The 23,239-nt window shown below is 37.5% G+C and overlaps 2 protein-coding genes across 2 annotated transcripts in view; both read left to right on the top strand.

The window, feature by feature from the left end:
* TXN (thioredoxin) overlaps positions 1–23,239 on the top strand; it is a 335,018-nt gene that overhangs the window by 183,679 nt on the left and 128,100 nt on the right. The window lies entirely within an intron of this gene.
* The window catches only part of SVEP1 (sushi, von Willebrand factor type A, EGF and pentraxin domain containing 1), a 172,632-nt gene that overhangs the window by 116,785 nt on the left and 32,608 nt on the right, over positions 1–23,239 (top strand). The window contains exons 25-36 of the mRNA XM_012736740.3: positions 1,577–1,734; positions 2,573–2,774; positions 4,978–5,153; positions 10,954–11,078; positions 12,022–12,145; positions 12,906–13,076; positions 14,110–14,283; positions 14,703–14,822; positions 17,436–17,612; positions 17,840–17,924; positions 18,543–18,734; positions 19,797–19,964. Coding sequence (XP_012592194.2) covers positions 1,577–1,734; positions 2,573–2,774; positions 4,978–5,153; positions 10,954–11,078; positions 12,022–12,145; positions 12,906–13,076; positions 14,110–14,283; positions 14,703–14,822; positions 17,436–17,612; positions 17,840–17,924; positions 18,543–18,734; positions 19,797–19,964 — 1,872 coding nt within the window. The remainder of the gene's footprint in view (positions 1–1,576; positions 1,735–2,572; positions 2,775–4,977; positions 5,154–10,953; positions 11,079–12,021; positions 12,146–12,905; positions 13,077–14,109; positions 14,284–14,702; positions 14,823–17,435; positions 17,613–17,839; positions 17,925–18,542; positions 18,735–19,796; positions 19,965–23,239) is intronic.

The raw sequence follows: 23,239 nt of genomic DNA, 5'->3' as shown, positions 1-23,239 counted from the left end.
AAACACTATTTATTCATATTAGTCACTGTTAGGTCAATATCTGAAAGGTCTCCATATGAATGTGCTAGTAAAATAATAACTAGCATTTATTGGTCCTTTTTAATTACAAAATGTTTTAGTAATACAGAAAATTACAAATAATAATAAAACTCAGACATTCATCACTGTGATTATCAGACCTTAGTATTTTGCTGTATTTTATTTACATCTTTTGTTTTAAAGAAATAAGTTTTAAAAGTAGGATTAGATTCCCTCCAACATGCATGTGCACGTGAGCACACACACACATATACACGTGCCTCTTCTTCCCCAGTGGTAACCACTGTCCTGAAGTTTGTATATGTCTTTCTTGTTTGGGTTTTATATTTTACTACATATGTGATTCTGTAAACAGTACATAGTATAGTATAGTTACATAAGTGGTATTATACTATACATATCCTTTTTAAATTTTTTTTATTTCAGCATTATTACAGGGGTACAAATGTTTAGGTTACATATATTGCCTTTGCCCCACCCAAGTCAGAGCTCCAAGTGTGTCCACCCCCTAGATGGTGCCCACCGCACCCCTTAGGTGTGACTATACCCATCCCCTCTTCCCCGCTCCCACTTGCCCGACACTCAATGAATGTTACCATTATATGTGCAGTTAAGTATTCATATACATATCCTTTTGCAGTTCATTTTTTTCTTCACTCAACTTTATGTTTTCAAGTATTATCAATGTGGATACATTTGGCTCTGGTTTATTCATTCTAAATGCTGCTTAGTATTCCATTACATGACTATGCCATCATTTATTTTCCCATTCTCGTTTCCATAGACATTTAGAATGATGCTGCCTTGAACGTTTGTTGCAGGGGTCCCTGTGCACTTTGTGCAATAGTCTCCTAGAGTAGATAAAGAGAAATAAATCTACAGGGCTCTGGGAATATAAACTCTCAATTTCTCTCATTGCAAATTATAGTTCTCTCACTGTGTGAGACTTCCTATTTCACGACTCTCTTGTCAATATTTGGCATTATCAGATATATTTTCCATTCTGATGAGTTTAAACAGTTTCTTGCATACCACAGAGACTGTACAGCATACTGACATGCCATAAAATTCAAAATCCTACTCCACCACTTAGTAACAATAGGACTTGGACAAATTATTTAACCTCTTTGAGTCACAGTTTAACTTATCTGTTAAATGGGAATAATACTAGTATTACCTCATTGTTATAAAAATTGGCTAACTATATGAAAGCATTTAGAACAGCAATGAACTTTTCATCTTTTTCTAAGAACTTCTGTGAGACAAGAAACCACAGTGTGTGAATAATATTTCACCTGGACCAGAACTACTTTCTGTTTTTGCTACTATAACATTTCTACTACATGTTGTCTTTCCTAGGTTGAATCTGATGAACTAGAAAAAATCACTAACCATTAAATCACTGTTTTGATGTGGAAAATAGGTTTCACCATTTCAATTTTCAAAGTCTTTTGAGACAAAGTTATCATAAATGGGAGACTTCCTCTAGTGCCTTTCTGCAACTGTTCTAATGTTACAGTATTTTGTTTTCTTTCAGATGCCAGTGTGCAGCAGGCTTCACAGGGTCACACTGTGAATTGAACATCGATGAATGTCAGTCTAACCCATGTAGAAATCAGGCCACCTGTGTAGATGAATTAAACTCATACAGTTGTAAATGTCAGCCGGGATTTTCAGGCAGCAGGTGTGAAACAGGTATATATCAACTCAGTGTTATTAACAGCAATAGTAAAAATAATAATATAATAGCAATATCAATTTTCCCTGAAGCAAGCACTGCCTACATGCCAAAAACAGTGCTAAGTACTTTGCATTTATTTAATCTTCACAAGCATCCAATAAACTAGGTACTGTGATCCTCAATAGCACAGATGAGAAAATTGAAGCTAAGGGGGAAATAAAGCAAACTGCATTTAGCAGATGTCTTCACATTCTGCATGTTTAGAAAGGACACTTTGATAAGCCACTTGACTTAGGAGGTGAGAGTCACAGACATGTTTGACAATCAATAGATCAATGCTCAACTGTTTTCTCGGAAGATTAGAAACTTTTAGCTGTAGGACTTTTGCTACATTGAGTGGACTTTGCAGGTTTGGGGCAAAACTGAATTATTCATGAAATAAGGAATAGAGCCCTGAATGGGGGCAAGATGTTGCCCTTGCATCCACTCCTCCTCCTCTCCTATGACAGCAATTACTTCCTTTCTACTGAGTCATTCTCATTAGCATACAGACATGCTTTAGTATCTCCAGCTCCAATAACATTTCAATTCCACCACTCCTTCCCAACTACTCCCTATTTCTCTCCTTCTTTTCACCATTGAATGCTTTTCCTATCTTATATACTCGCTGATTATTTTATGTAAAAGAATGTTCCATGTATTCGGTAAATAATTTGTATTTAATTGTGAAACTGCTTCTCAGATAATGGCATTCAGTGAAATGAGCTTCTTTGACAATAGTACTGCTTACCTACTGTTTACTCTGAACAATTGGAAATGCCTTGGTCTACATACTTTTCTTACTCATTGCAGAACCGTCTACGGGTTTTAACCTGGATTTTGAAGTTTATGGCATCTATGGTTACGTCATGCTAGATGGTGTGCTTCCATCTCTCCGTGCTGTGACCTGCACGTTCTGGATGAAATCCTCTGACACCACCAACTATGGAACACCGATCTCCTATGCACTGGAAAATGGCAGTGATAATACCTTCCTCCTGACTGATTATAATGGGTAAGCAGAATATCAGGAAGGCTGTGCTTAGGACTATATCTTGGCACCAAGTTAGAACTGACACTGAGGGTGGGGAATGGGGGAGTGGGGGTGTCAGGTGCCACAACAGAACAGCAGAGTCACAATAATCAAATAGAGCATGTGGACAAGTTCTGTAAGAAGGAAAAGTTTTAGTGATAATACTTCCTACATGTATTGTGTTTTACTAAGTATTGTGTTTACGGAGTATTTTCATATGTGTTACTTCATTCCATCTTCACAATGACCTGAGGAGCTAGTGCACATTTCACAGATAGTGAAACAAAGTTGCAGAAAGTCTAAACGATTTACCGAAAGTCTAAATGATTTGCCCAAAATCTCATAGCCTGGAAGTGGCAGAGCGAAGTCTCAAACTCTGACTCTAAGACTCATGCTCTTTCTTTTTAGCAGGATCTCCAAAGGTTATTTTAGTGACATTATTGACCCATAGGAGACGTGTATATTGAGTATAAATCAGTCTGCAAGCTCAGTGTGCAATATGACAGTGCATTATTTCTTTAGGATCTATTAATGCCAACTCCAGGGCCCCATCCCTCTAGGCTGTCAGAAGAGCCAACCTCAGTTATACCCAGAGATTTGCTGAAGAGCCACAGATTTGGGCAGGACTTCCATCATTGGTCAACTGTCCACAGTACTTATCACTCAGCTGTCCATTAACTTGGCCTCTGTGCTCCTATCAAGACCACTGCTTTTTATCACATGTCAAATACTTGGCAAGGCTTCAAGTTTGTACCTTTGATCTGAATAGATTCTGTGATGCACCATAAGGCCTTTTCCTCTCTAATCCACCAAAATTGTTGGCTGACTAATGAGCAGGTTGCAGGTGTCAGAAGCCCACTGAGCTCTCTTTCCTTTCATCAATCCAAAGGAATCTCAGTATTCTGGTGGAAATCTCCCCATCCTCCAAAACTATTCTTCTTAGAAGACTTGAGCTTTCAGGAAAAGAATTCAAGAAGTTTGCAAAAACTCTCTCTTGAGGCAATATATATATATATAAATAGAGAGCCTGTTGCCTCCTTGAATAAGAAAAAAATGGGAAAAGGCAGAAAGGAAACAATTAATATTATAAAAATATTATTTTTTCATAAACATCTTTGAATAGGAGCTGAGAAGATGCTGGGAGAAGTATTCAGTAAATGTTTATCTTCCTTATTAACTTTCCCTAATCATTTCTTTTTTTTTCTGTTTGCTTTTCAAGATTTTTTCCAGTTTATACTGCTTATTATCTTTAATTCCCTAGGTGACATGGTTGTTGGAAACCTCTTTTGGTTGACGATCCTTGTTTAGTTTCAAGTATTCTTTTCTTTGGATCAACAAACTTAAACTTTGTCTGCCATCTGACTGCTTTGGCAACTGTCTCAGTCTGTTCAGGCTGCTATAACAGAAGAGCATAGAGTAAATGGCTTATAAACAACAAATATATTTCTCAAAATTCTAGAGGCTGAGACATCCAAGATCAAGGTGCCAGCAGATTTGGTGTCTGCTGGGGCACACTTTCTGTTTCATAGATGGCCCCTTCTTGCTATGTCCTCACAGGGTAAAGGGCCAAGTGGTCTATTTCAAGCCTCTAAATGAGGGCTCACCTTCATGCCCTAATTACCTCCCAAAGACCCCACCTACTAATCACATTGGTGATTGTGTTTCAACATATGAATTTTGAGAAGACAAATATTCAGATCATACAACCATGAGACAACCATGAGACAGACTTACTTTCTATGAGGCATCTGAAGTTTGTTCTTGGTCTTAGGAAACTTACATTCTAGAGGGCGGAGGTCAGTCTTGACATTTACACAGCTTTCACTTTTGTTCTTGACTCATTCTCTCCAAAACAGCCATTTGGTGAATTGTTTCAAATGGGAGCAACTTCTCTTTTGGCTCATCCTAAGACTTTTTCTTACCCCTCAGTGTGTAAGGAACACAAACCAATTTTCAGTGAGCTACAGCAAAGTGTAATTAGTAAATCAAATCTGTTTCTATGAAATGTGACCAAATGGAGAAAAAAAGAGTAATGGGTTTACACAAAGCACTTTACCCACACACACACACAAAAAAAATACAAAGAAAAAGAAGAAGAAGAAGAAGAAAAATAGTAACATATCCCACAGGAAGGATTGCAACATATGACTAATGACTGTATTCCCTGGAATCTTTCTCTCTACAGCTGGGTTCTTTATGTGAATGGCAAGGAAAAGATAACAGACTGTCCCGCAGTGAATGACGGCAGTTGGCATCATATTGGAATCACTTGGACCAGTGCCAATGGAGCCTGGAAAGTCTATATTGATGGAAAATTATCTGACGGTGGTGTTGGCCTCTCTGTTGGTTCGGCCATACCTGGTATGTCTTAGTAAAATCGATATAATTCTGTTAGACTCCAGAAGAGAAGGTGCTTAAATGAACATCAAAGTTTGCTAGCTTTGTTGTCCTTGGTTTTGAACAAAGATGAAAAGATTTCCTCTCTGATTTGCTACCCCATGGTTACCCTGACTATGAGTTATCAGAAGTCTTTTCCTAAGTGAGCTGTGTGACTCTGTATAAGAAATGCCTTTGAGGATCTGTATTAAGACTGCCAAGAAGCATGCTGAACTAACAGGTGCTTGCTAAACTGTCTTCCAACGGGGAGATTAATTGCTGATGTTTTTTGTTTATTTGCTTTAGAGATTTTTTGTTTTGTTTTGTTTTGTTTTGCTGTGTGATCAATGTACACGCTGGACTACTGCTAATAGCTATCCACCTTTTATGCTCCTTTTCAAACAGAACTCAACTTGTCTTCTAATAATACTTTTCAAACAAATATTCAGAGAATTTTAGTTTGAAGAAATGCAAACTTATTTGGTGATCCCGAGTTCCTAGCATTGCACACAGCAATAAGGTTGTTCTATTTAGATACAGCTATAGAAGTATGAGTATATCACATTATTTTTCACTTTCCTCCTTTGTTTCAGCTATTTAAAAATGGTGCCTGGATAAAATAAACAGATAAAAATGAATTAAAATATTAGAAATTAACTAATATATTCTGTCAGTACGTTGTATGAAACTAAGATAAACATACTATTAATAATAAATATAATGTAGAAAATACTAATCTCCATAAAAATGTGATAAGATTACCTTTGCAAAGTTTCAAATCAGATCTTATTTTATTTTTTAGAAATTATTGTCCATGCATTGCTTTATTTTAAATAGTAAGAAGATCCATGGGGATCAAGTTAACATTGATTTATTTGTGACTTTAAAGAATACACCCTGAGTACCCACTCAGGCTCTTATGCAAGACACTGGAAGCCCAATGGTCAGCAAAAATCATGTGGTCCCTGCTCTCCAGAAGCTTTTGGTATTGTGGGGGTGTGAGATATTAACCCCATAAAAGTACTAAATACTGTGTAATTTCAAATGGAAGTAAGCACTATGAAGGAATCAAACATCATTCTATGAATTCTTGTAAGCAAGGAGCTGATGTAGAATGAAGCGTCAATGAAGGCTTGGAGAGATGTCCTGGCTGTATTCTCAAAAATAATCAGGCACTAACCAATGAAGGGATCTGGGCTTTCTTAAAAGAGCTAAAAGAAGACTGATGCATCTGGAATGGAAGCTGACAGAGGGAATGAGGGAATACAGGTTACATAGCTAGAGAGGGAAGTCAGGGCCAAATCACATAAAGCCTTAGGGCAGCTTAAGGATTGAGGTTTTTCACCCTAACATCAATGGGAAATCACTGGCAGGTTTTAAGATGGCTGGGGTAGATGGAGGGAAGGGCAGCTCAGGCAGTTCCTGGCATGATCAGAATGAAGTAATAGGGCACATGTGAAAATCCCTAAACAATAAAGATGTCTTTAACCAAAGGACAAAATGATACCCCAGTGAAGGGGTGTCACTGAGAATTAATAGCAGAACAATAACAAGCATTCATTATGCTTCTCCTGGGAAAGAAAACAATAGAGAAGCAGTTCTTCCTTCAAATCAGGAACTCAGGGGCACATGCATTTTGTTATGAGGAGAGGGGAAAGAAGGAAGCTTAGGTGGCTTAGTAGATTTAGATAGCGAGGATGACTTGTAAAGAAATGGATTAGGGATATTAATTTGGAGGAGAGAGAAAGAGAAACAGAGACAAACTAGAAACAGACAAGTTGTTGTAAGATGGGAGTATTCGGAGATTAATATTAGGGCAATATCTAACAGGATGATTTTGATGAAATAACTATCAATAAATGTAAAATGCCTTGCTCTATCATCCTTTGCCTCTTTGTAAAATAGACTTGAACAGAAATCCAGTACGAAAACCAAAACACCATTTACGTCTAATTGAACTTTTAAAACAAAGAATACTTTTACATAAATTTGCTCAATGTTTTTGACACAATGATCATGTGAGTCTAATAGAGAGTAGCTATTACCATTTTAGAAGTGAAGAATCAGAGAGTCCCAGAAGAGTTAAAAAGATCCTCTCAAATTGCATTTCTAGAGCCTAACTCCTGTAACATATGGTTGTACCCTTTCCATGCACCCTTCTGCCTTCTTTACTTGGATTCGTCTACTGATACATGTCCACAGATGGAGCAGGTATGGGACGATTAGAAAATAAAGCACACAGAGTGTTGAATGGGACCTGGGGGGGTATGGGTGGACACCTTCAGTATCTACCACACACACCATATCATTTAATTATTTCTTGCATTTTACTCACTCTTTTGCCTAGAAACTCTTCCTATCTTCCTTCTGCATGAGATTAACTCGTAATCATCAAGATCTGTATCTGAACGCCTTCCCTGATCCGATCCCTTTCTCAGTGGAGCTTTTTCTTGTAGTTCTTCTATCACCTTGAACACCTCTATTGCTGCATTAACCACACTATATTGGAAAGTATGTATGTATGTATTCTCCCATAGAATTTTAATCTCCCAAAGGCAGAAAAACTTACAGCTCTTTTTTTTTTTTTTTTTCACCTGTGTAAGTCCTATTCCTGGTATTGTGGACAACCCATCATTAGTAGCGTCAGAAACATCTGCTGACTCTAAGTAGGCTGTGTCTTGAAGCCTGAGTTAGAAGAATGGGGAAAGGCATCTCAGACAGAAGGAGCTCTGCGTGCAGAGGCAGAGAGCCATGAATGAGTTTTGCATGAGGAGGAATGGTTGGCATTTCCCTATAGCTGTGGCTCAGGATATGTGCCAGAAAAAGAAAGGAACATATGATGGAGAAAGAAGCTGAAATATTATCTGGTGATGGGCTGTAATGAACTCGTTTACATCCTCTCAAGGAATGCTCACTTTCCCCTTCAATAAATTACGAGACATCACAGATATCTCAACAGGAAGTGGTGTTATTAGGTAAAGTAGGGTAGTGGTTTCTTTTTGTGTTTAATTTAGTGTGTTCTTGTGTTCAACTATATCTGCTTTGGGTGGTGAGATTACAGATTATTTTAATATTCTTTCTTTTATGATATTTTATTTTATAATATTCTTTTTCATAATGAACATATCAATATATTTCTTTTATGGTTGAAAAAAAGAAGCATTTATATCTTTAAAAAAATAAACACTGATGAAAGAGTGAAAAGTAGGTTGAAGGAACTGGAAAATAAAACCTGAAAACTCTTCACCTCATATCTCCACCTAAGCAGATGGTTGGCTGACCACAACAGTAGGGTGGTTAAGATGAATTAGAGTCAATAAACATTGCAGAGCTCCAAGTGACAGCCTTAGTGGCTGTCTTAGTCTGCTTAACTTGCCATAAAAAATAATCATAGACTGGGGCAACTTAAATAACAGAAATTAATTTTTTCATAGTTCTGGGAGGCTGGAAGTCTGAGATCAAGGTACCAGTGTGGTTGGTTTCTGGTGAGGGCTGTCTTCCTAGCTTGTAGACAGCTGTCTTCTCACTGTGTCCCCACATGGCAGGGGGAGAGAGACAGAGAACAGGCTGTCTGGTGTCTCTTTTTATAAGGGCAATAATCTCATGAGGGCCCCATCTTCATGATCTCATCTAAACCTAATTACCTCCCAGAGGCTCCATCTCCAAAATACCATCACAGCAGAGGTTAGGGCTTCAACATACGAATTTCGAAGAGATACAATTCAGGCCACAGCAGTGACTGGCTGGCTTCAGTTTGAGTGGCCTGGATCATTCAAGAGTCTGTTAGCTAAGTTAAGAACTCTGGGTAATATCGTCAGTGAGAAGGGAAAAGGGTCTGTATTTAGTTTTAGATATATTGAGTTTGAGGTCTCTGCTGAATTCCTAGTCACCGGAATATAAGCAGCTAAAAATATAGGTCTGATACTGCTTCATATCAAATTGGCGAACTTGTTTTTAGCGATAGAATACAACTGGCGAAGATTCAGCATGGTAGACATTTGTATGGAGTGCTGGCAGGTAGGAAAATTAATACGACCTTTCTGAAAAGCAGTTTAGAGACTTGCATCAAAAGTCTTAGGTATACTCTTTGCATATAACCCTCAATTCAACTACCAGGAATCAATCTGAAGGAAATAATCAATGATCTGAACAAATGTTTATGTCTTGATATGGTTTTCTCAGTATTATTTTATTACCAAACTTGGAAGCAACTCCAATATCCAGCAATAAGAGGCTGTTTAATTAATTAATTAATTAAGGAAATTATGGATTGTTGTGCATTCATATGACAAAATAACATAGTTATTAAAACTCATGAAATGATAACATGTTCAAGAAGAAAAGCAAAATTCAAACATCCTATATAGGATGAGCTTGAGTTATGTGTTTTTAAATATCTCATACACCCATCCACATACACTAAAAAAAATAAAATTAAAATATAAAATTGTAAGGAAATACATAAAACTATTAAATGCTTATTCCTGGGTAAAAGGCATTCTTTATCATTTATTTTTAATTTTACTCTCTGTGTGTATTAATTTTTAAATTATTGATTTTATTTTAAAACCATGTAGGTTGGGAAATCATGCAAGAGGGATCTGCAGACACTGATTGACAGGCAAGTGAGATCAAATAGGAAGAAGAGTAGAAGGAAAAAGAGAGAAAGCCATAGGGTGGAATCCTGAGACCAGCTTCTCAGAGGCAGGCAGAGAAGGGAGGCTGAGAATGAGCAGATAAGTTCAAAGAAAATGCTCTGATGGAAACCAGGTGTAACCAAGTCAGGCTCCTAGCAAGAAACAGGCAACACAGAAAAGGGACAACTAAAGCGAGTTTAATGGGGGACTGTTTTCAAAGGCATGGGCATGGTTAAGAGAACCAAAATATGATAATAAAACACACATGACTAGGAATAATGGAAAGTTGCCAAAGGTGGGCCTGAAGTGACAAGGGGTAGGAGTTTGTTGCCAGAATTATGGTAAAACTGTAGTGAAGGAGAGAAATCTCCCAACAGGAGCAATGTCATCACCTAAGACAGAAGCAGCCACTCCCAGCTGGTTGGTTGCATGACAGGATGGGATCCAGGAGGTTAACCTTTTCTCTCATCCCACTTTCCTGTCTCATGCTGGTCCTCCCATTGGCCAGAAACAAAGAGGAGCCAGAGGACAAGGAAGCCCGGAGGTACAGCTCACAGGGGACAACCTTTGGGGCTCAGAGCAGAGTAGAGAAGGGTGCAAGGTAGATTTGGCAGTGCAAACACAGTGCACCCAGGAAGGACAGTTTAATAGAATGAATACAAAGAAGTCACAGAGAAGAATAATGAAGTTTCCATTGGATTTAGCAATTAGGAGATCACTGGTGATTTTAGAAAATTCCCTGGATTTGGTGATTCAAATTATAGCATTGTCGCCTAAGAAATAAGAAAAACAAAGAGCAGCCACTTCCATGGAGGGTAATTTCCTAGAAGAAAATAAGCTAAAAAGGACTTACCTTTTTTTGTCAACATAAAATATTATATACACATGTATGTATTATATATAGGTTTTACAGTTTCATATTTATAAATCCAATATAATATTCTAAATTCTATCTATTTTTAAGTTGCTATAGAAAAAAATTGAATTTGTCCTTATTGATAAAACATGCAGTAAGTTTACAGGACTGAGCTTTTCAGTAATTTTCTTTTATTTATTTATATTGGCCATGCTTTCATGAAGTTGGCATTTTAGTAATAACAGACATAAGGCCAGTTTTCCTCTTTTTTTCTCTCTTTCTCTTTCTTTAGGTGGTGGTGCATTAGTTCTGGGGCAAGAGCAAGACAAAAAAGGAGAGGGATTCAACCCAGCGGAGTCTTTTGTGGGCTCCATAAGCCAACTCAACCTCTGGGACTATGTCCTGTCTCCACAGCAGGTCAATTCCATTTTCAGTGTATGACAGTAATGACATGCAAAGGTATAAACCTAGCACAAATGGGAACAGTCTAATGATGACTTATCGTATTGTAAGCTCTTGGTTATCAGAATCTATCACCAATGTCCTTTGATGCTATGGCCATAGACCAAGTTAGACAGAAGTCATGTACAGTTATTTTCAGTGAACAGCCTTTTTAGTTCCTTGGTAATAGTCTTAAATTTTATTGGAAATTATTATTTTGTAAAATCTTATAATTACAGAGCTGGAAAGAATCATAAAGAAACTTAAAACTGGCACAAAGTCATCCATAGTGAGCAACAGATGAGCTAGTGGTTAAAGTCAACCCAGAGGCAAACAGCTGGGGTTCAAATCCCAGTTTTACTACAGACTTGCTGTGATGATTTTTAACATGTCTCTCCATCTCTCTAAGTTTCAATGTTCTTGTCTGTAAATCAGCAGAGTTTTGAAAGGATTGAAGAAAATACTACATATATATTCATGGTATTGTTTGGTCCATAGTAAGGGCTTGATAAATGTTCACTCTTATTTATTACAATAGCAGAATTTATCTAAGTCTCAGTTTCCTCAATGTTATGTCAGGAGTCAAAGACATAGAATGGAGAAGGGAGCCTCCACAACCCCTTAAGAAACTGCAAAACTTTAGACAAGAAATTCTATGTGTAGGATTTCAAAATTTCAGGCAACAGTGAGTCTCATGGGACAAATATTTGGGAGAGGGAATGACAGGTGTGGGAGAGAAATAGAGGGAAGAGAATTTTCCTATTGCCCCCAAAGCCATACCAGGTGAAAGCCTGCTTCTATCCACTGCACCTCCAAAAAACATCTGCCAATGTTTTCAGTAGAACTAAATTAACATGTAATAACTCCACCTTAGTGGAACAAGTAAGGCTAATCTAAACAAATGTTTTTAAACTTTCAGGTGAAATCACTGGCTACTTCCTGCCCAGAGGAACTCAGTAGAGGAAATGTGTTAGCCTGGCCTGATTTCTTGACGGGAATTGTGGGGAAAGTGAAGGTCGATTCCAAGAGCATATTCTGTTCTGGTGAGAATTTCCGTCTTCCATAGATCCCACCATCTCTTGACTACACTGGGTCCTTCTAGCAAAAGATGATTCAAAATTCTCTGTTGGTCAAATCGTGTGTGCTGGTCAATCTACTCTTCAACTATTAATTCGTATTTGCCCTCCCTTCACCCAAAGGACCCGTTATTGTTTAATGCCAAAATACATTCTGTATAAGAGACTATTATTGTGGAGAAAATTTGGACAAAGGTAAAATATGATTAGGAAGATAGGTGAGAGGAGGGATAGGTTATTTTTTTAAATGCCCACCAACATCCTATGCTCCTGTTTGAGATGGGGTACTCTTGTGGTTCTATACTTCCTTGAAGCCATCTAGAATCAGGTAGCACAGCCATCTAGAATCAAAGCAATGGATGTTGCAATCCACATGCTGAATTGCCGAACTCTGAATAATCATAAAATTAAACATGTTTAAACAAGTTTCTTAAAATGTCCTAGAATTCATGGCTTTTGATAATTTATAAGAACATTTTATTCATATTCCTAAAATATCATTTCAAAAAATATTCAACCGACTTCTGTTGAAAGAGGAAGAGTTGTTGTTGACTAAGAGTTTTTTCTAATAATTTTGCATGGCAGTGATCTGGCTGCGTGTTAACTTGTCTTAATGTCAATAGGGGAGCTCTTAAATACCAGGACAAATAACAATTTGAGACTGTTGGCTTGGTGATGCTGCCACCATGCTGCTGACAAGCTCTGCGCCTGCATTCTTTGCCCTCAGATTGCCCACCTCTGGACGGATCTGTACCTCATTTGCGAACTGCATCAGTAGATTTAAAGCCAGGCTCCAAAGTCAGTCTGTTCTGTGATCCAGGCTTCCAAATGGTTGGGAACCCTGTGCAGTACTGTCTGAACCAAGGACAGTGGACACAACCACTCCCTCACTGTGAACGTGAGTCGTTTTGTTGAAGTCATTTCAGGGGTTCTTGAAAAATATTGGAATCATAAGAACACTTTTGAGGAGTGCTAGACAAAAGCTAAATACTCCACAGTAGCAAACATGGAGAATATTCATCGAACCCTTCCTTTGTGTAATGAACTATGCCGGGCATCATGAGGTAGGTAGGTGATGCAGATCCAAAGAGACCACTTGCACATGCATCCAAGGTGGTGCCAGGAACTGAGTGAGGGAAAGACAGACTGACTGTAGGTAGAAGCCCAGAGGTAGATGGGTCGTTGCTGAGTGGGAAAACAGGAAAAGACTTCTTGAGTCGAGTGCCTCCATTCATTCATTTATTCAATAATTTTTAAAGTATCTCCTATGTGCTAAGTACTGATTTAAGTTCTGGAGTTGCAACACCTTGGGGGGAAGAAAGTCCCTGTTTTTATGGAGTTTACATTCTAGTAGGAGAGACAGAAAAATAAATAAATAAATATAATATAATTTATTTATAGTAAATAATAAGCAATGGATGGCTAGAAGTAAGAGCTATGAAGAAAAATAAAGCAGGGTAGGGAAATACAAACTGATACAAAGTACAGAGGTTGGGTGGAGCAAGACTGTTATTTTAGATAGAGAATAGCCCCTGTTACCACCTGACATATATTCCTGTGGGTTTTTTGTTTTTTGTTTTTTGGTTTTCGGTTTTTTTGTCCATCTACCCCAGTAGATAATTAACTCCACAAGGCAGAGATTTTGCCTGTTTGGTTCATTTCCGTAACTCCAGCACCTTGGACAGTGTCTAGCCAGGTAGTAGGACTTCCATAAATGGTTTCTGAATGAATGAACTGCATGCCTACTATGAGCCAGACGGTGTGCTAGACACTGAGGGTTCAGGCTGCTACCACCTGCAGAGCATTCTCAGCCCAATGTTTGCATTTAATGAAAAATTAATGTTTAACTGAACTGTTTGTTTAATATAAATAAAATACCCTTTGAATATTTTGCTCCTAATGTAGCCGTGTTCTTCCTGATCACATTACAGGGATCAGCTGTGGGGTGCCGCCTCCTTTGGAGAATGGCTTTTATTCAGCTGAGGACTTCCATGCTGGCAGCACAGTGACCTACCAGTGCAATAACGGCTACTATTTGTTGGGTGATTCAAGGATGTTCTGTACAGATAATGGGAGCTGGAATGGCATCTCACCATCATGCCTTGGTGAGATAAATATTGCCAATTACTATGTGGGTTTATTCTATCTCTATAGAAGACACTCATCCCAAATTCCTGAGACTCTCCAGCGTTCTTTTGTTAACTTTATCTCTTCCCAGTAACCTCTGGGCAAGCCACAGTGACAAAGCAGCTGTACATAGAGGTGCCAGAAATGTTTTAAATGTTTACCAGGCTCAAAATTATGACTACATTTATCTATCTCTGTTCTGCTACATGCCCACCTATAAACTAGGGAAATAATAGCTTTTATTGTACATCTGCAATGTGATTATGATCATATTTACATTTTATAAAACATGTTATGCATTATGATAATATATATCATGATTTAAAAGTAAAAGCAGATGTTTGATACATAAGAAAAATGAATCCACTTTAATATTTGTACACTGTCTTTATATTAGATGTCGACGAGTGTGCAGTTGGATCAGATTGTAGCGAGCATGCCTCTTGCCTGAATACAAATGGATTATACATATGCTCGTGTATCCCACCACACACAGGAGATGGTAAACGCTGTGCAGGTAACTAATACATGTATTACTGGAAATTCCAATTTCTTTATTCAAGTATATATTTTAAGTGTGTTATTTTAAAATAAGACAATAGTTTCAACTTCAAAGGGTATACAGGTAGGTGGCCAAGATAAAAACCTTATAAAAGACACATAAGTAACAAATAAAGGGGCTTTAGAGTTGCATTGTGCCTCTTCCCAACTTCCTAATTTCTGAAAAATAAAACCGAGAGCTAACTATACTGCCAGAATGTTGAAAAATGTCTACATAGTATGAGAATAATGAAGTGAATTTAGAAATATGATCAGTGGCTTCTCTGCCTCAGGGCCAAAAATGTGCTTTATCACATCTTCACTACAGTGTCTTTTCTCTGTCTCATTCACATAAAATCATAGCATTGAAAAAATAGATATCTCGTCTTACCACATCTCTATATTTTGTAATAACTTGGATAATACTGGCCCATTTCTCAACCCATTGATGTCTTTCTATGTTTATTGTGAGGAGTAACTACCAGAAAACATTAAGATAGAAAGTAAAGGAAAATTTAAAATAGTGAACCAAATCATCTGGGCTGTTGGTCCCCAAAGTAAAATGCTGCAATTTGGGACAGAGAGAAAAGTCCCAAGAGTTACACATGATCTAGAGATCATGTTTCCTACTATAACACACACTCAAAGAGAGAGTGAGAGAGAGAATAAAAACAACAGTAACAACAAAAGTAAAGTGTCGGTGAGTCACACAATAGAAATTGGAACAAGAAATCTCTGAAGTTAAGCAAAGAATATTGAATGTTTATGCATACATCATCCTAGTCTCAAACTGAAATATTGTGTACTATTCAAGAACAAGTCACAAGACTTGCCTAGGGAAATATCTGATTTAGATCCATTTCTTCTCTTTAAAGGATGAGTAAAATTAGACCAAATTAAAAACATTTCAAAATTATTTCTGCTCAAAGAGAGAGAAGAAGAATCCTGAAGACTCAGAATATGGCACTGAAAATGAGTTAGTACAGGAATCAAAAGAAAATTACAGAGGACTGCTTGTATGTCATAGGAGACAAAGAGGCATACTTTGATTAAAAATTTTTTAAGAAGCAAAGCCATGGGGAGAAAAAATGCTAAGACTGAAACAGGGCAGAAAGAAAGGCCAACACTAGTGAAAGAAAGGCAAACACATCAGATAGTGAGTGAGCTTTGCAGCTCTCCATAGGTTTGGCCTAAATAGATATTCTAAATTTGGGTTCAAATTGTATGCAAATGTTGTAATTTATTATTGAAATATAAGATAAAGAATGTATTTACAGTAGCAGAGATGTACATGTGGGAATGGTAAGAGTTTATTATGGATTCAAAAGCATAGTTTTAATCTATATGTGCACATAGTCAAATAAAATTCAATTTAAATAATGTCTTCAAAGATTCTTGATTATAAAGCCATACAAATTCCTTGAGGAAATATTCAAATTATCAAAGCAGAAGAAAAAGTTGAAATCATCTGTAATCCCACCACCCAGAAATACCTCCTGTTAGAAACCAGAGATATATACCTGCAATATTTTTCTGTGTGCTTTCTATGTACTTATAAATATCATATGTATATACATATATAGATGTATATGTAAGCACACTATATAAGGAGTCACTTTAGTTATTTCATGTGATATTACATCATGAAAATTTTTATGTCATGAAATAGTTTGCAAATGTGGTTTATTATTGATATACAAAAATTATAAGTATTTATTGAATATATGTGATATTTTGATATGTGCATACAATGTGTAATGATCAAATCAGGATAATTAGGATATCCATCATCTCAAACATTTATCATTTATTTGTGTTGGAAACATTTGAAATCTTCTCTTCTGGCTATTTTCAAATATACAACAAATTATTGTTAACTATAGTCACCCTACTGTGCTATGGAACAACTAGAACTTATTTCTTCTATAATGGTATGTTCTTCTAACTGTATGTCTTATAATTGCATTTACTTTTTGAGAAGGTTTTATTTAAACTCCTTGACTTATATAGCCCTGATAACCTTTAGAAAGATTGAATCAATAAATATAACCTCCCCTTTTAAGAATTCATGTATTCACTCTTGTTGCTCAACATTAGCCCCACATCTTGCTTTAACATTTTTACCTTCCCAGCGGTGATGACTGACCCCAAATTTGTACAAGGGAGACCTACAGTCTGTTTGGGAAGGGAGGCTGAAAACTACCCCAGTATCTGCTTTATGTTGCTTTTACACCACCTTGAGACCAAGTTGATTGCTCTTAAAAATTGAGTATGAGGTTGGGGGTAGCTGAGAGGGGCTAAAGCCCTTATAAGCAAGCACTTCCCCAATGAACAACAACCTTTTGGGCCAGATAAATTTTATATATTTTTATTAGACATTGTCACTTCAAAATATTGTTTTTAAATGCCTGTTATATGTTCTATTCTAATGTCCAACATGTCCCTGGCTTTCATGCATCTCCCTTCAAGAGCTTTTCGCTCAGGATTTTAATGGGTACCTTAACTGTAGTGAAATTCTTTTGCTGTGAGACTTTGCATGGTTGTGTGAAAGCCACTTATTATTCTACCAAAGCTGTTTCTTTGTTTCAAGAACCTATAAAATGTAAGGCCCCAGGAAATCCAGAAAATGGCCACTCTTCCGGTGAGATTTATACGGTGGGTGCCGAGGTCACATTTGCATGTGAGGACGGATACCAACTGATGGGAGTGACCAAAATCACATGTTTGGAGTCTGGAGAATGGAATCACCTAATGCCATACTGTGAAGGTATGTTTAGTATATTTGCCATGTTTATTGTGTTTGGAAATCCTACAACAGTAAGGTGCATACATATCTAGTGTTATGCTGTATCAGTGTTCTTTGTATTTGAAACCCAACTCTTAGCCTTATGTCTAAACATGACAAAATAAAATCTAGAGCTGCCCCTTGAGCTTCCAGAGATTTTTGCACACACAGTCTCAGAAAAGCCATGATTTTGTTTTTCCTCCTTTAAGCTGTTTCCTGTGGTCCACCAGCTATCCCAGAAAATGGTGGCATTGAGGGGTCAGCATTCACCTATGGCAGTAAAGTGCTATATAGGTAAGTGCCTAAGACTAAAACTAGAAGTTGTAGAGGTTGATGACATGCTTGCAATGATACAATACTGGAAGAAAGCGGGTGGGGAAATAATCCCAGAGGGTGTTTTTGAATTAATGAGAAACTAATGGAATGATGTGTGATGTGAAGAAATCTTAATCCAATAACCTAACTATAGCCATAGCTAGAATCCTTAAATCCCATAACCAGTAACCTATTATTGTCACCAGCGCCCCCTTGAGGCACACTGAGAATGGATGCAGAAAGAAAGGTGCTCCTTGCTAAGGAATGAGACTCCTGAAGTCTCAGGGACTTTAGCCTAGACCACACCACTCTCAAACCAGGGATTTTCTGTTTGCAGTTACTAACCCATGACACCAAGAGGAAGCAAGCCAAATTTTTTACTTTATCTTTCTACTTTTCACCCTGCAAGGTCACTGTGAAAAAGATGTATAGTATTCAATCTTGAAAAACAAGTTTTTAAGGCATTATTTCAGTGGGAGGGAAAAAACACTTTTCTAATATGCATAAATTCTCAATATTTTTGGAGGTTTTTGGCACAGATGAAATTATGCAAAATAAAGCAAATTATATCCTGGAATTTTCTTCTGTCTTCTTCAGATGTAATAAAGGATATACTCTGACTGGTGATAAAGAATCATCCTGTCTTGCTAGTGGTTCTTGGAATCATTTTCCTCCTGTGTGTGAACTGGTGCAGTGTTCTAGTCCGGAAAACATAAATAATGGAAATTATGTTTTGAGTGGGCTTACCTACCTTTCTACTGCTTCATATTCATGTGAGAGTGGATACAGGTAAAGTCTGCAGATACCCTCCAAGCTTTCTACAGTACCTTGTTACTCATTATTTACTCCCTAAGTTTCATTTGTATGTGACTGGCTTACTTTAAAAGCAAATTTAAATGTAAGGATATTCTCAAATTTGTATGTTTCTTGAGGTCTAGCTTATTGCAAATGCCCAGGGAAATAAATATTCAATCAAACTGCTACTCTGAGAGTCCCAGTTCAGTTGCTGTAAGCATTAAGACTTTAAATATGAAAGCGAAAATTGTTTTTGAAGCATAACACAATACCTTATAAAATGCTTTGGTGATGGATTTTTTACTGAACAGCTTACCAAGCTTATACTCAACATTGCACAGGATGTTGTGGAAACGGGTGTCAAGGTAAGGGCCTAGGTTCTTAATACTTTAAGAGGTTAATTTGATTCATGGGTTGTAGAAAGGGACAGTATAAGGGATAGTAGAAAAAGGCTGTGATCAGAAACATGGGCAACAGCATCTGAATTGGAACAGATGAAGTGAACAGAGAGCAGAGTGAATAGTACAAGAAATCAAAATCAGGTTGACAAGAAAGGCAGACAATCAGTGACATAGGGTTGCAAGCTTTGTAAAGTTAAAGGAAGACCAGAGGTGAGAGTCCGGAGCAGTGTGGTTCGGATGCCCAGGCTCATGGCCAGGACAGTGCTCTTTGACCTCAGTTACCCCGATTTCTAGGCTACAGAAGGTGTCTTCTGTCCACTGGATCCTAACCAGCCTATTAACCCCTTCCCATCCAAGTAATCTGCTACTCATAAGCTCTGCAGTGCCCTACAGCACCACTGATGAGTGCATTCACCCGTTTTATTTTGTTCCGAGTGATTGCTGTTTTTATGTATTGTTTTCACCCATTCATTTTTCTAAGTGATATATAGCCTGTTTAGATTTCCCTTTTTTTATATAAAACAATAAAATAGGAAGAAACGTTTTAATTTTTGTTCCTCAAGTGTCCACTATTTTCTTCTAAGTCCTTCCCATTTCGTCTTCATAGCAGTAATTAAATAGCCAATAAAAGGGGTGACGTCATTCCTTCCTGTAGCTTACAGGGCCCTTCCATCTTAGAATGCACGGCTTCCGGCAGCTGGGACAGAGCGCCACCTACCTGTCACCTGGTCTTCTGTGGAGAGCCGCCTGCCATCAAAGACGCTGTCATCACCGGGAGTAACTTCACTTTCGGGAACACTGTCACTTACACTTGCAAAGAAGGGTGAGTAGAGCCTACGAAGGAGAAGGTCATTGAGAGCAGAGGGAGTGGATGCTCTGCCAGACACAAAATTAAATTTCCTGGCACCCAAAGCCAACGAGAGCTTTATGCTCTTACTGTCTGACAGCAGGAAGCGAACATATTCTCCTGTAGAAACAACGTTTCCCTGGAATGAGTATAGTTAATCAAATTAGGCCTTGAAAAAATGGACATTGGGCTGTGGAAATTATCTTTAGACTTTAATTAAAAATGCAAAAAGCACGTTTATTTGGGCATTTGTGTATTTATCTTCTGCAAAACCAAAAGTTAGACTTTAAGTCACAATGGAAACATGACATGTCTGCAGGGGGGAGAAAGGTAATAAAGTCCAGGAATTTACATTTCTAATGATCAGATTTAGTTCACAAATAATACCTGGAAAACCAGGAAACAAATTTCTAAGGGCTTTCACATTCATTGTCTCATTTGATCTTCACAAAAGCCCTTTGAGGTACAGAAAAAGGATGGGCTCACTCTGGAATGATCCTCTTAGGGTCTCGAGGCAGCCAATAAAGTATTGAGGGGTGATTAAATCCCAGGTCATCTGACCTGCATTTCTTTGCAATCGTTATTTTTTCTCTATGCTTTCTCAATAGATATTGTCATCATATACACTCCAAATTTACCACAGTTGATTTTCACAAGAAGCAACAGCAGAGGGGTCGCCATTGTCTGGAGTTGTATCTCAGCTCTGTTGGCCTTGGGGAAATGGTGTGACTTCCCTGTGCCTCAATTGTCCTCCTCCATAAAATGAGTCCATTAAAGGCTCATACTTATGGATATCGTGAGGAATACAATGATATAGTGCATGACCTAGCCAGGAAAGAAAAAAACTTCAATAAACCCAATCAACTTACTCATTGTTTTGGTGATGGGAACACAGATGAGAAGACACAGTTTCTGTACTCTTATAAAAGTTGCATTTCATTTCATTTTATCAAAACCCTCAAACACTAAGATTTTTCAGTTGTTTGCCCAAATATATAAATGGTCATTTGTTTCTCATTTTCCTTTCCATCTTTGTGTTTATACTTCTTGGTGAGAGACTTGGTGGAGAGGAGGAAGGGTTACCGGCATCTTAAAATTCTAATCAAATGTTTCCCTTTTGATTCTTCTCAAATATAAACGTCTAAATGCAATTATTAGGTATGTTAAGACAAAATCTTTAATCATTATTATTAATTGAAAACAGAATTAATTAGCGATGCAGATTTATGCTTTCTATTGTTCTTATTAAATTACAGCTGTTTAAATATTTTGTAGGCTGCTCTTTGAAGGCTCTTCTAAAAGGGAAGAGCTAATAACCCGCTCGGGAGCTGTCTCAGAAAGCTTCTCAGGCACGTGGTCATTAGTAAGCTTCCACTCAGTGTGTGAATCAAATCACTGAAAATCACATCTGAAAATTATTCTGCCCGTTTTCAAAGGATTTGGAGTTATTATTCCAGAAACATGCAACTGTATTCCAGCCAGTTCTTCCTCAGATGTTTCCTTCTAAGTCATCGCTGTGATACTGATGGGCCATTTTTCCTTGGAATTATGAAATAGAACAATTTGATAATATGTACAGCCTGATTTTTAATAAAAGTCTGCAAGAGTGTCCCCAATTCCTCTTGAATGAGAATACAAATTTACATGGAATTTAATCAAATATTCCATTATTGTAGATTTGCACCAGTTCCAATTTTTCTTTTTGCTAGCCAACATTTATGGGCATATCTCATCATCTATACAAAACTCTGTCACTAAGTGATTCTTTAATAAAATAAATGAGTGGAATATGTACCCTATAAATCTAAACACACATTCAGGCTTCTAACATGATGAAATAGCAGAGCAATTTGATCAGACACCAGTTATAGTGCTATTTAGGCAATAGCTAAAAACTAATTCCTTTTTTTTTTTTTTTGTCATTTGGAAAATATATCCTTCTTTAGCATCTTAAAAGACTGATGTATTTTAGCAGATATTTATTTTTGATAAACCTCTACCATCATCTGCATGGGATATGTTATCTAGTTATCCAAAGCACTGGTACCCCTGTCACTCAAGAAATTACAAGTGCTTTAGCAGCTCTGTGTCAGGGACTGCGGGCAGAGACCAAATATGCATTTCTTATGAGATGACACAATTAATCTATGCCTGTCACACTTTCACCCACTAAACATCACAGTAACCCCATCAAAAAACACACAGGAACCTAGTTTCTGCTGCTCCCTTTCCAAGTGTCTATATGCCATTCCTGACTATTTGTAAGTTCCCAGTAGTCCCAGCCATATCACACTCCCCTTTGCTAAGACTACTTTTCTGTCTGGAATGATTCCTCTTCCACTTCCCATCCCTCATGACTCCCCTCAATAGACATTTCACCTGTAACGCTTTTCCTCCCCTTCCTATTCTCCAGGTAGAATCAGTTACTCCTCTTTTAAGCAACCACTGTAGGTGTGAAGGGGCCTACAACTACTTACTGGGTAGTTGCAGGGCAGGGAGGATGACAGAAGTGTAAACAAGTAAATGCATTTTTGGCATCACACTTGTGTACTAAGGAAGTGACTCAGGCACATAGCAGTCCCTTAAGAATTATTTAATGAAGCACTAAATGTTAATTGAGTGTCATAAAGAAAAGTCAAGATCTTAGGTCAGATGGGGGGATAGTGTAGGTTCTAAGAAATTATGGGTAATGTCGAAAATGCATACTTTAAATCTGTTTATTCAAAAGCTATGCATTTAGTGGTAATCTTCTATTAAATTATAGAGCAGATTTGCTGTGATTTTCCATGAGAGAGGAGTGGTTGGTGGAGATTTTCCAGAAGATCAGGGGTCAGAGGACTAACAAAGTGCTGCCAAATCACTTAACACAAATTCTTGTGTTGTCAAGAGATTTTGAGAAATAAGGAAGATTCTGGGGGCAGAATCTGTTTCTGCCTCAAAGCAGCTGGTTCATGAAATAAAAAAAAAAAATTGTAGATGGCACAATGGATCCTTATAATTTAGGGATGTCTCAGGCTATGTCTCTGAACTTCAGCCAATGAAATACACTAGTAACATCAAGGAATCCATGAACATAATGATGCATCGTTCAAAGTGTGCCAATGATACAAATAGTTCTGTAAAACATCAGGAGCCTCATCAAATGGAACTTCTACCTGGAGCACATGCTACACAGCAACAGTACCATCTGGACACTCAGACCAGAGATAATGGATGTTTTAATAATAAAATTATGCTGTTAACATATTGTC

Source organism: Microcebus murinus, chromosome 12 (genome assembly GCF_040939455.1).
Source record: "Microcebus murinus isolate Inina chromosome 12, M.murinus_Inina_mat1.0, whole genome shotgun sequence".
NCBI classification, from domain to species: domain Eukaryota; kingdom Metazoa; phylum Chordata; class Mammalia; order Primates; family Cheirogaleidae; genus Microcebus; species Microcebus murinus.
This window is presented reverse-complemented; position numbering and strand designations above follow the sequence as displayed.